A 19,015-nucleotide genomic window follows, 5' to 3' on the forward strand; every position below is an offset into this window, starting at 1 on the left:
ATTTATGATTTATGCCAGATGAATAATTCACTGAAATGGAATCCTTTATTGGGAGTTATTTTTCATGCTTTCCAATTGCTAAACACATGGCAGAAGTGAGAAAAATTGTAAGCTCTTCTGAGGATAGGAAAGTTAGTTCACACTTCATTCTCCTCCCCTAAGTCTAGTACAAGTTTGTCATTCTATAAGTATTTGTTGGTAACAAATGCTCTTTTTTCTTATGTAATCATGACAATTTCCTTATAACTAAAAATAATTGGCTTTATGGGAAATTATGGCCAAAATTTTAATGAAATTATTCATACTGCTGGGTCAACATTTATAATTTTGATTGAATAAATATGTTATTAGAACTAATAAAGTGTTAAAAAGTTTATCTGGCTGTATTTTTTATCTGAATTGTTTTACAGAAACCATTTCATTTGATTTGTTGTGTTCTTCAGAAAAAAAAGCAGACTTTAAATTAATCTTGGGAGGCTGAGGTGGGAGGACTGCTTGAGGCCAGGAGTTCAAGACTAACCTGGGCAATATAATGAGACCCTGTCTTTACAAAAACATAAAAATATTAGTCAGGTGTGGTGGTATGTGTCTGTAATCCCAGCTACTCAGGAGGCTGAAGTGGGAGGAATGCTTCAGCCAGGAGATTGAGGCTACCATGAGACATCATTGTGCTACTGCACTCCAGCCTGGGTGACAGAGTGAGAGCATCTCAGAAAATAAAAAAAATAAAAAGACCAACATGCAATGTTCCCCACTCCCCCACAAAAATTTAACAAATTCTAGTGATTCTCCTTCAGTGTGGAAAAAAAGACTCCAAGCCAAAGACCCAGCCACTAACAAATTAATTAACGTGGGTACCAGCATCTTATTTCCAGCTCTTTCATTCTAGAGTTTGATTTTGAAGTCATGATGTATATACAAGTATTCCCCCTAGACCCAACCTGGCCAGGGTGTCTAGTTTCCTGGCTTTGGCTTAGGAACGGGAACTTAAGCTGAGCTGGACCAGAGGCTTCCCTGAGATTCTTCTGCCAGAGGGATCAGGAAATGGTTATCTTTCTGCTGGGGTTAGTGCACTCATAGCCTGTATCTGGGGTCTGCAGCATCTTCCCCCAAGAGACAGATGGAGCCATGAGGTTTCTGGGCTACATGTGCCTAAAGCCAGCTGTACTCTGGCCTCTGTGACCTAAGCCTATGCATTTATCTCTTTTCTCCACTTAATACTAGTTTGAGTTGGGTTTCTGTAACTTACTAATAAAAGACTCTTAATATTAAAAGTAGAAAAAAATGACTTATCAATGAGCTGGAGAAAATAATAAATATAAGAACAGAAATAATGATAAAGAAAAGAAAGATGTAATAGAAAGGATCAACAAAGCCAAAAAGTGGTTCTTTAAAAAGATTAATAAAATTAATAAACTTCTGGCAAAGACAGATAAAGAAAAAAAAAAGAAGCCCAAATAAATCATATCATTGATGAAAAGGGGGGACAGATATAGCAGAGATTAAAAAGATGTCTACAAATGTGAAAATTTACATGCAAATTCTGCAACACTGTAAATGGCCAAAACTGCTGAAGACTAGAAAGTTTAAATGAGGTTTCATGTAACAGCTGGCCAAAACTGTTGAAAAAAATAAACTGTATAAAAGTGTATGAAGTCAGCTGGGCACGGTGGCTCACAGCTGTAATCCCAGCACTTTGGGAGGCCAAGGCAGGCGGATCATGAGGTCAGGAGATCGAGACCGTTCTGGCTAACTCGGTGAAACTCTGTCTCTACTAAAAATATATAAAAAAAATTAGCCGGGCGTGGTGGCGGGCGCCTGTAGTCCCAGCTACTCAGGAGGTTGAGGCAGGAGAATGGCGTGAACCCGGGAGGCGGAGCATGCAGTGAGCCGAGATCGCGCCACTGCACTCCAGCCTGGGAGACACAGCGAGACTCTGTCTCAAAAACAAAAAAAAGTGTATGAAGTCAGAAGTAGGCTTTGAAAAATGAAATAGTTGGAGATTTTAACTTTACCTGCCCCCACTAGGCAATACATTTTAATGTATAAACTGTTAAGAAATAAGTGAACAAAATCACACCAAAGGAAATCTGCCTATTTTATTTCCATTAGAAAAATATTATCTATATAACATTTTGTTCCACTATCTTCTCCTTGACCTCAAATTTAAACACTTTAATTTTACTCAAGTAAAAGCAGAATCACATAACTGACATCAAAACTAAATAGTTCACATCATTAGTTTGAATTAAATATGTTCTTGATTATTTCTCAGGAATAATAACTCTTCTTTCCTACCTGGTATTTCTCTTTTATTTACTGAGTAACTATGTAATGGGTATCTCTTTCCTATATTCAGTAATACAGGTGCACACAGGTGTAATTTAAAAAAGTAACTGGATTCCTTCTCTACTCTTCATGTTCAACTCTCCCTATTACATGGTATTTCCATAATAGCTTCAGATATTTTCATCAAACTCACATTGTCATCAATTGTGAAAATTAAAAGGTTAATTAAGATGTTACATCAGTTGTAAAAATTAAAATGTTAACAATTCCAGACTACACAGCACTGGGCCCACTTATAGTGATGCTGTTGTCAGTGGTCCTTGGACAGCTACTGCTTCAATTTCAATTCGGCTGCCCTGTTAGGAAAATGAAAGAATTTGTTGTAATCATTTTGTACAAATTGCAAACTCTATAATACCTACTAAAAACATGCAACCAACAGCAATGTAACATTTTTAACATTAAACTTCTCAAGGAAGGAAAGGAGAAGGAAATATTCACCAAGAACCTATAACAGACCAGGTTACCATGCTAGGTATATTCATATACTATATTAGCTTATGTGATTCTCACAGAAGCCCTATTAGAGACGTATTTTCCCCTCAATTCACAGAATGATATGCTGAAGTGTAGAAGGAGTAATTAAGTCATCCCAAGTCACAAGCTAGATAGCAGAGGCTGAACCCTTGTCTCGTGATTCCAAGTTCAGAGCTCTTTCTACTACACCCAGTACCTTAATAGGTTTGATAATGATCATTCCAAGTAACAACTAATTAAAGCAATACAAATGACACTCTTAAAACATAAATTTTCTTTAGTAGAAACTGCAAGTGGAAGTCAGTAAGAGCTGCTTTTTTATAGGCAGGAATATTGTGCTGCTAAGCTTTGAGTTAAAAGTAGCAAAATCAAAATGGTGAGAAATATGTGTGCCCCTGGTTTAGAGATTATTTTTCTAGTGGAAGGCTTAGATTTTTAATTGTACAATATCCAGGTGAAATTTTTACTGCAGAACTCACAAACAAACCTGGCTCAAATTTATAGTCCCCTAAGTAACACTACAACAGTACAGCTGCTATTTTATTTTTTCTCACAATTTTTTTTTTTTTTTTTGTGATGGAGTCTCGCTCTGTCGCCCAGGCTGGAGTGCAGTGGCGTGATTTCGGCTCACTGCAAGCTCTGCCTCCCGGGTTCATGCCATTCTCCTGCCTCAGCCTCCCGAGTAGCTGGGACTACAGGCGTCCGCCACCACACCCGGCTAATTTTTTTTTGTATTTTTAGTAGAGACGGGGTTTCACCATGTGAGCCAGGATGGTCTCGATCTTCTGACCTCGTGATCCGCCCGCCTCGGCCTCCGAAAGCGCTGGGATTACAGGCGTGAGCCACCGCGCCTGGCCTTTTCTCACAATTTAAGTATTTTGATTCTGATTCTATGTTCATGTGCTGTCTTAAAAGGTTTCTTAATTTTTTTTTCATGCATGTAATACGGGACATTTCCTTTCAGACTTTAAGTCCCTGGGGAAGCAGGGTCTATTTCTTTTCTATTTTTTTTTTTTTTAGAGACAAGGTCACACTGTTACCCAGGCTGCAGCACAGTGGTTTGATTATAGCTCACTGCAGCCTTGAACTCCTGGGTTCAAGTGTTCCTCCCACCTCAGCCTACCAAGTAGCTGGGACTATAGGTGTGCACCACCACCATGCATGGCTAATTTTAAATTGTTTTTGTAGGGATGGCTGTCTTGCTATGTTGCCCAGGCTGGTCTAGAACTCCTGGCCTCAAGCGATCCTCCTGTGTTGGCCTCTCAAAGCACTGGGATTACAGGGGTAAGCCACCCTGCCCAGGCTACTTCTTTTAAGCTTCCTTTCACAGTGCTTAGTTTACTTATAGAAGGAAAACAATGTAGAAACTGAAAACTGTGTACATTAGTCATTTAAAGTGTACTTACTTTGGGTAAAGCAGCAACTTGGTAAGCAGCTCTAGCAGGAAAATTACTCTTGAAATCTGAATTTAAAAGAATTTCATTTTTTTTAATAGAGAAGAGTTGAAAAAATAAAGATCAAGTGAAAATTTTTATTTTAGTTTTCAGATATTCTATTGTTATTCAATATCTACAATTAATAATCTGGCAAATATTTCATATACTAGTCAGTTCTTAGATATAAGCAACATTTATTTTTATTTTTTTGAAACAGAGTCTCGCTCTATCGCCCAAGGCTGGAGTGAAGTGGTGCGATCTCAGCTTACTGCAACCTCTGTCTCCCATGTTTTAGAGATTCTCCTGCCTCAGCCTCCCGAGTAGCTGGGATTACAGGCGTGCACCACCATGCCCGGCTCATTTTCGTATTTTTAGTAGAGACGGGGCTTCACCATGTTGGCCAGACTGGTCTCAAACTCCTAATGTCAAGTGATCCACCCACCTCAGCCTCTCAAAGTGCTGGGATTATAGGTGTGAGCCACTGCTCCTGGCCTTAAGCAATATTTTAAAAAAGAGGCTCAGGCCGGGCGCGGTGGCTCACGCCTGTAATCCCAGCACTTTGGGAGGCCGAGGCGGGTGGATCACGAGGTCAGGAGATCGAGACCATCCTGGCTAACACGGTGAAACCCCGTCTCTACTAAAAATACTAAAAATTAGCCGGGCGTGGTGGTGGGTGCCTGTAGTCCCAGCTACTCGGGAGGCTGAGGCACGAGAATGGCGTGAACCCAGGAGGCGGAGCTTGCAGTGAGCCGAGATCGCGCCACTGCACTCCAGCCTGGGCGACAGAGCGAGACTCCGCCTCAAAAAAAAAAAAAAAAAAAAAAGAGGCTCACTATCAGATTTGTTTGATAAAATATTTTGCCAGATGATTCCTATGATAGTTAATACTTTTTAAAATCTCTTAGCTTTCTGGCAAAAAAAAAAAAAAAAAAAAAAAAAGAAAAGAAAAGAAATACATACCCTAACATTTTGATCTTGTTTAATGTGAATGGAGTTTTTTTTTAAAGTGATATTTATAAACTATTTATCTAAATAGGGAACAAGTGCCCATCTCCAGAAATTTTGGCAAGTACTTCCTCTGCCAACTTTGGTCTTTTCTAGTAATTTCTTCAGGAGAGAATAAGTAACGATGCTTTTTCCAAGTTATACCTTTGCCTCATCCCACTAGGTGTTGGGGACACCAATTTTCCCTACTATGACATCAATGTTAATAATAGCTAACATTTACTCAGTGCTTATAACACACCAGCATCTAAGTGCTTTACATGTTGTACTGACTCACTTAATCATTCCAACAACCCTATAAGGTAGGAGTATATTATCTCCATTTTGCATATGAGAAAAACCAAGGCATAGAAATATTAAGTAACTAACTAATGAGTCTGAGAGAGCCAGGATAAAGATGGTGGCTGCACCATACAGCAACAGTAAATAAAATCTATGCATAAAAAACTTTTTAGGAGAGTTTAAAAAGCCTGAGAAGGATTTAATGAAATTAAGCTTTTGAAAAATGGATATGTAGGGTTTCAGTATATTGTTTTAGGGAATGCAATAGAAATGTCTTAGAACTTTTTCATGGGGGGTATACAACATATTTCCAATCAGATTATTAATTCTTTTAAGATCTATGACCATTTTTTTAGCATCTCCTACCACTCTTAATTCATAATGCACATTCATTAATGTGACCAGATTTATTTCTTTTTAAAAATGGAAAATAGGAATAAAGCCAAATTACTTACACTGTTTGTAGATTTCATTGACAGTATTGAAGTCATTTATGTCAGCCAGAAGAACAGTTGTTTTCACCACTAGAAGATATAAACATTGTCATTAGGTTTAGTTATTTGGTCTGACCCAAAACATTACTTAGAAAAAGAGTGTATGAATCTGAGACTGTCTTGATTAAAATGGGACTGAAATGGGACCAAAGAAGTGAAGTACAACAGTTGCTATTTAAAACAACTTTTAAATAGCAACAAAGATACGGCATGGTATCTTACTGGATGCCATATATTTTTCAAAAAGACCAAAGAAATATCAAAAAGAAATGTGAAATAATATCAAATTGCTCACCGTTAGTGAAGTCACAGCCTGCAGCTTTCAGAATTTCACCCATGTTTTTAAGAGCCTGTGAACCAAGCCAAGAAAGGCCTAAGTCACTGATGTTAGATTTAAAGCTTTAATTAAATTCAATTAATCATCTTTTACTAATACCTCCTTAAATAGCTTATGTTGCAGAAAAATCCGCCCTACTCGCTTACAAGTGTGTTTCTTGGCTTTCCTTTAATAGAATGAGTCTTTCTGAAATATGGTGAAAAGGTTGTCTCCTTTTGTGCGTAAAAAGACTAGGTTGAAGTTCCTTCTTCAGTGCTAAAATGTGTTAATTGTTCAGCCAATGTCCACAGAAATAATTTCTGGTGTTCTTCATTCGATATCATGTCAAGGATAAGGACGAGCTAGTAAGCATTAAAACATGTTTTCTTTTAAAGCAATATTTGACTTCAAAGGGTTCTTTTTCCTTTTTCTCAAAAAACATTAGTAAATTATGTAACAGTTGGAGACACTGGCTTCTGGAAAAACATTTATCTTTTTTTGGATTCACTCTTCCCACTTTGCTGGTCACAATGTAATATTTCATTATATTCTTGTGTCTTTTAAAATAATCTTCTAAATAGGTAATACATGGATATGGCAACAACAACAACAAAAAACTCAAAAGCTATTAAAAAAGCATATACTGTGTAAAGATATCTCTCACCCTCTCTCCCTCTCCCAAGTTTCCCTCCTCAGAGGTAACCACTGTTCCTAATTTATTGTATATCCTTCTAGGTACAGTCAATGCTTATGTTACATATTTTTAAACACACAAGCACACATGGTAGCATACTGTGCATGTTGTTCTGCATCTTGGTTTTATTACCATGGAACAATTTACCTCGGAGATCTTTCCACATTACTTTAGTTGTATTGATCTAGCATAATTTATTCAACCAGTTCTTTATGAGTGGATATTTAGGTTTTTAAAAATCTTTCAGCTAGGCCGGGTGTGGAGGCTCATGCCTGTAATCTTAGCACTTTGGGAGGCTGAGGTGGGTGGATCATGAGGTCAGGAGATCGAGACCATCCTGGCTAACACGGTAAAACCCCGTCTCTACTAAAAATACAAAAAATAAGCCACGTGTGGTGGCACGTGCCTGTAGTCCCAGTTACTTGGGAGGCTGAGGCAAGAGAATTGCTTGAACCCGGAAGACCGAGGTTGCAGTGAGCTGAGATCACGACATTGCACTCCAGCCTGGGCGACAGAGCAAGGCTGTCTCAAGAAACAAAACAAAACAAAACAAACTTTCAGCATTATATGACTCAGTAAATGCAGTAAATTATAGTTTATTGTTTTATTTTATTTTATTTTTTGAGACAGTGTCTTGCTCTGTGTCCCAGGCTGGAGTGCAGTGGCGCGATCTTGGCTTCCTGCAACTTCCACCTCCCAGGTTTAAGCGATTCTTCTGCATCAGCCTCCTGAGTAACTGGGACTACAGGCATGTGCCACCTGACTGGGTTACTTTTTATTTTCTATTTTTTTTTGAGACAGGGTCTCACTCTGTCGCCCAGGCTAGAGTGGAGTAGCACGATCTCAGCTCACTGCAACCTCCGCCTTCCGGGTTCAAACGATTCTCATGCCTTAGCTTCCTGAGTAGCTGGGACTACAGGCACATGCCACCACACCTGGCTAATTTTTGTATTTTCAGTAGAGACGGGGTTTCACCATGTTGGCCAGGCTGGTCTTGAATTCCTGACCTCAGGTGATCTGCCCGCCTCGGCCTCCCAAAGTGCTGGGATTACAGGTGTGAGCCATTGTGCCTCGCCTCCCCCGACTAATTTTTGTATTTTTAGTAGAGATGGGGTTTCACCATGTTGTCCAGGCTAGTCTTGAACTCCTGACCTCAAGTGATCTGCCAGCCTCGGCCTCCCAAAGTGCTAGGATTACAGGTGTGAGCCACATCGTGCCTGGCCTAAATTATGGTTTAATTATATTTATTGGATTAAAATTATATTCCCCATTCTTATTTTTAAAAATGTTGACTTTTTACTTCTGTGGTGGTAATTTTTTTTTTTTTTTTTGAAGAGGGGCAGGTCAGTGGCCCTGAGAAGAAAATTTCCCAATCCATGTGGAAGTGGCAACATGTCATCTGACGTCAATGATTCAGGTTTAAGGTCACCTTAGTGTTAAGGAGGTGGACTCTCTTTTGGTTGTTAGATGATTCATGATCCATCAAATTTCCAACTCTTAGATCAAAAACTATGTTAAATCAAGCAGTAAGTAGTTTAAAAAACATTTATCTGTTAATCTCTATAAAACAAATCAGGCAAGTGGATTCTTAATACTCTTCAACATTAAAAAGGTAGTAGAAAAGGGAACCTCAAATGTGGAAAATAACTTACTTGTTTAGCTTCTTCTGCTACCCCTCCTGACACAAGCTGTCCACTTGAAGGGTCCATGCCTATCTGTCCTGAAATGTAAATGGTCCTGTCGACTAATACAGCTTGACTGCAATAAACAGAAAGCTAGTGTATTTATGTAAGTATAAAACATAAAATTCAATGCTAGAAGACTTTTTTGATAGGACAGAGAAGTATAAATTGTAAAAAAAAAAGATACATTGGACTTCATGAAAATTGAAAACTTTTGTTTATCAAAGATATCTTTAAGAAAATGAAAAGGGGCTGGGTGCTGTAATCCTAGTGCTTTGGGAGGGTGAAGCAGAAGGATCGCTTGGGACCAGGAGTTTGAGATCAGCCTGGGCAACCACTCAGTCTCTACTAAAAACAATAAAAAACAGCCAAGTATGGTGACGCACACCCGTAGTCCCAGCTACTCAGGAGGCTAGGGTGATTGAATTGCTTGAGCCCAGGAGTTGAAGGCTGAAGTGAGCCATGAGTATACCACTGCGCTCCAGCCTCAGTGGCACTGGGTAACAGAGACCCAAAATAAAAAAAGGGGTCGGGGGAAGAAAAGGCAAGTCATAGATTGGGAGAAAAATATTTGCAAAACATATACCTAATAAAGTACCTATATCCAGAATATAAGAAGAACTCTTAAAAGTCAATAATGTGAAGACAAACCCAATAAAATATGAGCAAATGATACTTCACAAAAGAAAATATACAAAGAGTTAGAGTACATTAAATTTGCTCAACATTAGTAGTCATTAGAGAAATGCAAAGCAAAACCACACACGAAGACATCACTGATAAAGCAAGCATTGGCAATGATGGGGAGCAACCCTCATACATTGTCGGTAGTAATGCAAAATGGTACAGCCACTTTAGAAAATAGTTTGGCAGTTTATTAAAAAATTTAAACATATATTTAACATACAACCCAGCAAACTCTTCTTTTAGAGACAGGGTCTTGCTCTGTCACCCAGGCTGAAGTGCAGTGGTAGGATGTTGGCTCACTGAAGCCTTGACCTCCCAGGCCCAAGTGATCCTCCCATCTCAGCCTCCTAAGTAGCTGGGACTAAAGGTGTGCACCACCATGCCTGGCTAATTTTTTATTTTATTATTTACTTATTTTTATTTTTTGTAGAGATGAGGTCTTGCTATGTTGCCTAGGCTGGTCTCAAACTCCTGGACTCAAGTGATCCTCTTGCCTTGGCCTCCCAAAGTGCTGGGATTACAGGCTTGAGCCTCAACTCAGCAATTTCTTTCCTAGGCAACTATCCAAGAGAAATGAAAACATATGTCCAAAGACTTTACGTGAATGTTCAGAATAGCATTATTTATAGCAAAAAAGCAAGACGCACACACATGCACCCACTGATAGATCCAACAAAGGACTATATATTGTCTTATTTCACTTAAATGAAACCTTAGAAAAGACAATAGCAGCAGCAGATGATTAATTGTTGTCTAGGGCCAGGGGTGATCATAAATGGGTGCAAGGGAATTTTTTGGGAGTGATAGAAATATTCTAAAATTTGACTATTATAGTGGATGCATGATTCTATACATTTACTAAAACTCATGGAACACTACACTTAATTAAAATGGGTAACTTGTTTTTTTGAGATGGAGTCTCACTCTGTCACCCAGGCTGGAGTGCAGTGGCACAATCTTGGCTCACTGCAACCTCCACCTCCCGGGTTCAAACAATTCTCCTGCCTCAGCCTCCCAAGTAGCTGGGATTACAGGTGTGAGCCACCACGCCCAGCTAATTTTTGCATTTTTAGTAGAGATGGGGTTTTGCCATGTTGGCCAGGCTGGTCTTGAACTCCTGACCTCAGATGATCCGCCTGCCTCGGCTTCCCAAAGTGCTGGGATTACAGTCGTGGGCCACCACACCCAGCCATTAAAATGGGTAACTTTTATAAGTAACTAATACCTCAATATAGCTGTAAAGCAAAAAAATGCAATTTCAAGAGCACTTTTAAAAACATAAGTAGTCATCCTCAGACAAGATTAGTCACTGCTTACTGGAGGATCAATTAAGGATATACTTTTGAGGGTCCACTTCTGATATGGCTTGGCTGTGTCCTTGCCCAAACCTCATCTGGAATTGTAATGCCCATAATCCCCACATGTTGAGAGTAGGACCTGGTGGGAGGTGACTGGACCATGGGGGCAGCTGCCCCCATGCTGTTCTCGTGATAGTGAGTTCTCACACGATCTAACAGTTTTATAAGTGTCTGACAGTTCCTCCTACACATGCACACTCTCTCTTGCTTGCCATCATATACGATGTGCCTCTTCCCCTTCCGCCATTATTGTAAGTTTCTTGAGGCCTCCCCAGCCATGCGGAACAGTGAGTCAATTAAGCCTCTTTTCTTTATAAATACTTGGGTTGTATCTTTATAGCAGTGTGGAAACGAACTAATACAACTTCATTTCTGCAAAGTGCTTACTTCTGTAACTGACTTTTTCTGTTATGAGGATGCTAAATTTCAGAAGTAGGATAAAATCACAGGAAAAAGAATACAATACATTGATACCAGAAAAAAAGCCAAACAAGTCTACTTTTTATAGGAATGATATTAATTTTGGGATGAAGAAAGCCTATCTGTTTTTTTAAGATGTTGAAGAAAGAAGCCTTTAATTTTAATTTAGAAGTGAAATGTGGCAGGGCATGGCGGCTCATGCCTATAATCCCAGCACTTTGGGAGGCTGAGGCGGGCAGATCACTTGAGGCCAGGAGTTCAAGGCCAGCCTTGCCAACATGGGGAAATCCCGTCTCTACTAAAAACCACAAAAATTAGCCAGTGGTGGCGCACACCTGTAATTCTAGCTACTTGGGAGGCTGAGGCATGAGAATCACTTGAACCTGGGAGGTGGAGGTTGTAGTAAGCCAAGATCACGTTACTGTACTCCAGCCTGGGCAACAGGGCAAGACTCTGTGTCAAAAAAAAAAAAAAAAGTGAAATTTGTTTTAAAATTTCTATGCTTATTTATAAATTTAAGATAGTCTCATTTTAATCATCTTCTTTTAGTTCCCTATTCTTCCATTTTCCAACATGCTCCAAACTTTCCTCTTTTATTTCATGAAGTTTTCCTGGTCTTCTGGACTACATCTTTTTTTTTCCTTTATAATTTATTTTTGAATAGGAGTTCATATGGTTCAAAAATCCAGAAAATATACAAAGAATTGCAGCGAAAAGTCTTTCTTCCATTCTTGTTCCCTATTTGCTCAGTTCCCAGCCCAGAACCATTGTTCTTCTTTATGTATTCATCCAGTTTCTTTAATGAACAGATAACCAAAACAAATATATATTTTCTCTCTTCTTTTACATAAAATATGGTATATTAAACATTCTTGTATACTTTGTTTTTTTCACTCAACAGAGTATCATGAAGATCTTTCCATAAGTATATGTAGAGTGCTTCCTCATTTTTTTTAACAGCTACATATGTTTTACAATATGGATGTACTTTATTTAATGAGTCACCATGGCTTCCGATATTTTGTTATCATAAATAAAACTACACTAAACACATACACACACACACACACACACACACACACACACACACACACACACACACACACACTCTTTCTCTAAGTAACTAAGCGTTTCTTTCCCCTGGATCCCAGGAGTGCTTTGGTTGTATCTTCCTTATACTATGTACAGGATCCTGCCTTGTGTTGTAACTCATCATGTTATTATCCTGTCTCCAAAGGTATCTTAGACTCTAAACTCCTTGAGGTCGGGGTAATGTCTTACCATGTCTCTGTAGCTGTGTAGGGTGTAGGTGATTCCTTGCATACAGTAGGCACACTATAACTACTTGCTGATGTTTTGCTCTTTAACCACTTAGTAGCATAAACAATTTTGGTTGTCAGTGAATCTCTTTTTAGCAGGACCTGTCAACTTATAGCAAATGCTTTGGAGAGAGCTAAGGAGGTATGTTTAAACTTGGTAACATGATTCAGAAAGTCTAGAAAGTCTTCTCAACTATCTGGCTTTCATACTGGCCCACAAATAGATAACTACTGAGTTTGTTAATTTGTAATCTTTTCTCAGGTTAAATAATACCATCAGTAACACTGTTTTTTATTAACTGTCCTGTGTAGAATTAGGCCGTCTGCCCTAGGTCCTGTGCAAAGTGCCTTCAGATTTCCCCATATCTGAAACACACTTTAAGACCATATGCATTATTATTTATCAGAAACTTCATGATAGTAAAAAGAAACTCTTTTATTTTCAAAATATAAAAAGCAAGCACTGGAGCTGAGACCATCTGAGCTATGTGAGTTATCTCTTATAGATCTAAAGAGGTTTGTTCATAAGAATTGGCTAGTTGACACTTTCTGAGCATAAGAATCCTATTATCCAAAGACAAGTGGTTGGACTTCAGAAAATTTAAAAGTGCACTGTTCTACTACCAGGTTAAAGGGTAATCACACTTTCAAAAGCATTCTAATAATTCTCACATCATAGTCTATACCACACGGGCTACCGCTTCAAAAATTTATAATTATGAGGACGGTGTGCAAAACGCGCAATGCAAAGCAATGCAATGTTGAACTCTTTCAAGGTTCTGTCTGGAAGTATTCCTGAAATGTGCTGAGCTGATTGGCTAATTAGTGACAACACCCCATCCATCCCAATGCCAGGGACTGAAAGTTCAACACATTTGAATTCTTCCTGGAGAGGACCCAGGATTTTCAAAAACTGTACTCACTACACACTCCACGCACAAAAACTCTTGTTCCCAAAAGGTTCCTAAAACATGTCCAATTAACTTTATCAGAATATAAGTAGTTAGTTGCAGTCTGTTTTTTTCCTTAAACATTAACTATTGAAAATAAGCACCATTTCTAGTCACCTAGTGCACAAGAGGCACAATGTCCTGGAAGTCTCCACACCATGAAGCTGGCTGGTGGCTTTTTTTTCTTGTCATACTGGCATATTCATATGATGATTCCCCTCTTTTTAGCTTTCAGCTTTATAAAGACAGTTGACTCCCACCTACCTTCAAGTCAACCAGGAACATTACTGTTATGCTTTCTTTCTTGAACAAAGTCCACAGAGTATCTCTAAATAGGTCAAGGAAGGGGTATGCTCTTTAGCAGGCTCCAGGACAAAGTGTCTCTAATAATCACTTTGATTTGGTTGTGTCCCTCTTGTTTGGAGGTAAAGGTGTTTTTCTAAATGCTACCACTGTGTGATTGAGAGGAAGACATTAGGGCAGAAGGAGAAAAAAAATCACAAATTTTTACTTATAATATCCCCTAACTATTCTCACTTTCTTTACCTCCAAATTTCTATCAGAATTCTTTTTAAAAGATCTGATCATGTTCCACCCTGCTTAAAAACATTTAGCCTGGGCAACATGGTAAAACCCCAGCTCTATAAAAAATACAAAAATTATCTGGGCATGGTGGCCTGAGCCTGTAGCCCCAGCTACTTGGGAAGCTGAGGTGGGAGGATGGCTTGAGCCCGGGAGGTTGAGGCGGCAGTAAGCTGTGATCCCGGCTCCAGCCTGGGTGACACAGTGAAACACTGTCTCAATATACACACATACAAACACACAACCACAACAACCACAAGAAAAAAACCACATTCGATTGTTCCTTATTATATACAAAATAAAGTTTATATTCTTCCATTTAGTATTGGAAACCACCACAACCTGTACTCTGCTAAAATCTTTTTTTTTTTTTTTTGAGAGTCTCGCTCTCTAGCCCAGGCTGGAGTGCAGTGGTGCGATCTTGGCTCACCGCAACCTCTGCCTTCCAGGTTCAAGCAATTCACTGCCTCAGCCTCCCGAGTAGCTGAGATTACAGGCATACGCCACTATGCCCAGCTAATTTTTTTTTTTTTTTTGTTATTTTTAGTAGAGACGGGGTTTCACCATCTTGGCCAGGCTGGTCTTGAACTCCTGAGCTTGTGATCCACCTGCCTCGGCCTCCCAAAGTGCTGGGATTACAGGTGTGAACCACTGTGCCTGGCCAAAATCTAATTTTTATTGGTCACTTTTATTTAATTCCCATAATAATCTTATCAAGTGGTATTATTTATGCCCATTGAGAAGACAAAGAAGCAAACTAAGAGAGGTTAAGTCACTCTGCAAGATCACATAATTAAAAAGAGGCAAAACAAAAATTCAAATCCAAAGTCCAACTCTTAATCAGTATTTCTCAAAGGAGTCAGTCATACACAGTAAAACATAGTAAGAAAATGATTCCTTTTCCAATTTTTTTTTTCAATCTACACCAGGGACAACAAAGTAAATGATTAAGACTAGGCTCTAGTACCCATTTCCTAAATTCAAATTTTGTTACATCACTTTTTAGTGGTGTAACTTTTGGCAAATTATTTAATTTTGCACACATCAGTTTCTTCATCTGAAAAATAGGGACTATAATATAACCATGCACATAAATAACTTAGAACAGTGCCTGGTGCTGGCCAGGCGTGGTGGCTGACACCTGTAATCCGAGTACTTTGGGAAGCCGAGGTAGGTGGATCGCTTTAGGTCAGGAGTTCAATACCAGCCTGACCAACACAGTGAAACCCTGTCTTTACTAAAAATACAAAAATTAGCCAGGTGTGGTGGCACCTGCCTGTAATCCCAGCTACTTGGGAGGCTGAGACATGAGAATCACTTGAATCTGTGGGGTGGAGGTTGCAGTGAGCTAAGATTGCACCACTGCACTCTAGCCTGGGCAACAGAGTGAGACTCTGCCTCCAAAAAAAAAAAAAAAAGGATAGTGCCCGATGCTGCTGAGTAAGCATCAGTAAATGTTAGCAATGATGACTCTACCCCGTTTGATTACATTAAGGAGAAAAAAAATCATCTTTAGAAAACAAATTAAAACATCACTTGAAAGTTTTTAATTAAACTTTTTTTTTTTAAATAGAGATGGGGGTCTCACTATGTTGCCCAGGCTGGTCTTGAACTCCTGACCTCAAGCAATCCTCTTACCTTGGCCTCCCACAGTGCTGGGATTACAGGCGTGAACCACAGTATCCGGCTAAAGAAACATCACTCTTAACAAAGAGAGAGCAGGCCTCAGGTTTTGAGCCAACTGCAATATCTAGCTAAAATTTAATAATACCTTTTTTAATTGAGTTTATTTTTTACTATTACTTTCTATTGAATTGTTTTCTATTTAGTGTACTGTTGTAAAGTTTCCTTTTTCAATTAACTTGTTAAATAAAATGAAGTGACCCATCTCAAAGAAATAGGTTAAGTAAGTTATAAGTGATATACAGATTTGGCAAACAAACAAAAAAGATAGAAGTAGCACTTGAATTATGAAAACTTTCTCCCCAAAATCTTTATACAATGCATTCTTCTACCTCCATGCCCTCACTCAAGCCATTCCCTCTACCTGACTTCTACCTCCATGCCCTTCACTCAATGACTTCCTGTTGAAATCCTTAATAAATTAATTTAAAAATCAAACTTTACAACACTACTATAAATGACAAAACCAACCTTCAAAACCAAAGGACTACCTCTCACACGGAACCTTCCTAAATCTTCTTTTTCCTCTTCCACCCCAAGTTAAAATCAATTTGTCTTTTTTCTCCTTTACTCCCTACCCCACTTGCCCTCTCACTTCTACTGCATTTTATTTATTTCCAAGTTTTCTATAATAATTCCTGTTCTGCCACATCTCAGTGCGTTTTCTCACAGCAGTAGGTTTAAAGGAGGGAGCTGCTGATGGGGCTCTTTTCAGCTGAGAGAGAGGCAGACCAAGTATGAAGCTAATGAAAGAAGTTGGTCATAAAGGACTGCATGTTTTATGATTCAATTTATAGGAAATGTCCACAACAAGCAAATCCATGAAGATGCAAGTAGATTGTCAGGGGCCGGGGGAGAGGAGAATGGGGAGTGAATGCTAATGGGGATGGGATTTATTTTTGGGGTGATGAAAATGTTCTGAAGAAAGTGGTGATGGCTGCACAACTCTGTGAGTATGGTCAAAACCACTGAATTGTACATGTTAAAGGGGGTGAATCTTACGGTACGTGAATTATATCTCAATAAAGCTGTTACCAAGAAAACAAAAACGACCCCCTCCCCCAAAACAAAACACAGGGTCTGAAGGCTTCTAACTGGGGAGAGCTTTCTGGCAGGCTGTGCTCCGCAGCGAGGCAGCCCCAGAACGAGCAAAGTCCCATGGAGTGCAGGTTCCTGGTCCCATCGTGGCTCCCACCTCTCTGTGGGTCTTCGGGCGCGTTGCTCACTTTCCAGGCTCAATTTCCTTGCGTGTTAGCTGGGGCTCCGGCCCGGAGTGGCCCCAACCCCGAATCCCCGAACCCGCACGCCCTGGGTCCGACACAGCTTCCACCAGCCACGTTACCTGTAGGGTCCAATGGCCCCTGGGGCTTTCGCGGTGCTGATCACCCTTCTGATCAAGGACGACATGGCTAAGCCTTCCCTCTTGCAGTCCCTTCAGGAGAAGAAGCCCCAGCACCAGCCCTGCTGGCTTCTTACTGGACTGACCAACCACAGCAGCGCCTCTGCCCCACAGCTCCCGCTGGGGGCGGGCTCGCGCGGCATTCTGGGGACTGTAGTTTCGGCGACGCTCCAGGCCACGTGGAGGAAGCGCCCGGTCTGGCGCATGCGCTCTCCAGCACGCTCTCCGGGCGCTTTGGCTCGGTGGGTACTGTCGCGGAGGCTTGTCATTCTGATCCGGGGATTCCTCACAGCGTCTGGCAGGTTGGTCGTGAGGGGCTGGTGCCTTCCAGGCTGCGAGTGTCGGGGGGACTGTATGCGGCGGCCCCCCCTCCCGGCGCCCGTCTCCCGTCTTCATCTTTTCTCTCTCAGACTCCGCTGACCTCTTTCCTTGCTGCCTGTGCCCGGGGCCCCTCTCCCTGGTGTCGCATCTCCTTCGGCCCCTGCGCTGGAGCCCCCTACGTCAGTCATTTCCCTTCATTGCCCCGCCGGGTGGAGGCCGTCCTGGGAATGGGCTTGCATCCCCTCTTCTGCAACCCCAAAGGACTAATATGGGTCATTCTGGCGACCACGCTGAGATCTGGGCGTTGGTCCTCCCGTGTTCCCTTTCCTGCTCCTCCTGTGTTCCCTTCTCTAGGGTGCTCCTCGGGCTTTACAAGGTCACTGTCTGAACAGAGCCCTATCATTTCAGAAAGAAAGATAGTGATCTGGAATGGCCCAGATCCCTTGTAAGTATTCTGCTGTGTCAGAAGGGATGGTACTTGGCTAAATATTTCTTATCCTGTTAATATTTGCATTGTAAGTACGCTTCGTTTCTTCATTTATGCGGGCACTCACAGATATATGAGTCCCTACTTTGTGTAAGGCACTCTGCTAGATGCTAGGAGGAATGCAACAGTTAAAAAAAAAATAATAAAATCTCTGCTTTCCCTGCTTCCTAAAGATAATGCAAGAAAATCTGCTTTATTCCCTCTCATTTTGTCCTACATACTGCTAAGGTTTTGGCCTTCCTACTTCCGGCTCAGGAACCTTCTGATCTTTTTCATTGGTTTGGGGCCTGGAATAAAAGACCTTTCAGTCTGGCCTCCCCTTGCCTATTCAAGTTTCATTGTCATCTACTCCCTTTTCCCACTAGAGTCCTCCTGTATTCACACTGTAGATTCCTGAATACTCTTTCTTCCTTATCTGTGCAAATTCCAGCTAACTGAAATTCTGTTTTCTCTTTGACTTTTCCTACCAATTCACATTTTTTTCTTTTTCTTCCTTCCTTCCTTTCCTTTTCTTTTTCTTTGTTTTCTTTCTTTCAAGACAGGATCTCACTGTGTCACCCCGGCTGGAATACAGTGGCATGATCTTGGCTCACTGAAACCTTGACCTCCTGGGCTGAAGCAATCCTCCAGCCTGAGCATCTCAAGTAGTTGGGATTACAGGTGCACACAAGCACGCCCGGCTAATTTTTGTATTTTCTGTGGAGACGGGGCTTTTTCATATTGGCCAGGCTGGTCTCCAACTCCTGGGCTCAAGCAATTCTCCCACCTCAGCCTCCCAAAGTGCAGGGATTACAGGTGTAACCATCATACCTGGCCTCATTTTTTTTTCTTTCCCTTGTCCTGTTTCCTATTGTGCTGTACCGCATAATTTAGTATTTTATTATATGAGGTCCTATTTTCTAATCGTTGTGTGTTTCAAGAATAGTGGATTGGAGAGGGAAGGGGCGGAAAAAAAAAAAAGAATAGTGGATAGAGTCAGACTGCCTGGTTTGAATCTCAGCACAATCACAAGCTTAGTAGCCTTGGACTGGTATATAAAATCTCTGTGCTTCGATTTCTTCATTTATAAGATGA

The 19,015-nt window shown here is 40.5% G+C and overlaps 2 protein-coding genes across 3 annotated transcripts in view; one reads left to right on the forward strand and one right to left on the reverse strand.

Annotated features, from left to right (window-relative positions):
- Window positions 1-2,085: 2,085 nt before the first annotated feature.
- RIDA (reactive intermediate imine deaminase A) lies at window positions 2,086-17,274 on the reverse strand. The gene is made up of 6 exons (XM_004047352.5): window positions 17,077-17,274; window positions 8,706-8,811; window positions 6,339-6,393; window positions 6,005-6,073; window positions 4,233-4,288; window positions 2,086-2,645 (listed from the first exon to the last, which is right to left on the reverse strand). The coding sequence occupies exons 1-6, from the start codon at window positions 17,139-17,141 to the stop codon at window positions 2,583-2,585; spliced, it is 414 nt and encodes a 137-aa protein (XP_004047400.1). The 5' UTR covers window positions 17,142-17,274; the 3' UTR covers window positions 2,086-2,582.
- Window positions 17,275-17,305: 31 nt separating this feature from the next.
- POP1 (POP1 homolog, ribonuclease P/MRP subunit) overlaps window positions 17,306-19,015 on the forward strand; it is a 42,479-nt gene continuing 40,769 nt past the window's right edge. Inside the window, exon 1 of one of the 2 annotated variants that reach the window (XM_004047353.5) lies at window positions 17,306-17,435. The gene's annotated coding sequence lies outside the window, so the exon portion shown is untranslated. The remainder of the gene's footprint in view (window positions 17,436-19,015) is intronic. The other variant, XM_055348065.2, reaches the window with a different exon arrangement.

This window comes from Gorilla gorilla, chromosome 7, assembly GCF_029281585.2.
Source record: "Gorilla gorilla gorilla isolate KB3781 chromosome 7, NHGRI_mGorGor1-v2.1_pri, whole genome shotgun sequence".
NCBI lineage: Eukaryota > Metazoa > Chordata > Mammalia > Primates > Hominidae > Gorilla > Gorilla gorilla.

Bases quoted from the DNA above. Each gene is read 5' to 3' on its own strand.
- RIDA (XM_004047352.5), bottom strand. From the start codon at position 17,141: ATGTCGTCCTTGATCAGAAGGGTGATCAGCACCGCGAAAGCCCCAGGG. The intron at 6,394-8,705 runs GTAAGTTATTTT...CTTGGTTCACAG, and splicing joins TAGCAGAAGAAGCTAAACAA to GCTCTTAAAAACATGGGTGA. The intron at 4,289-6,004 runs GTAAGTAATTTG...TTTTAAATTCAG, and splicing joins CAATGAAATCTACAAACAGT to ATTTCAAGAGTAATTTTCCT.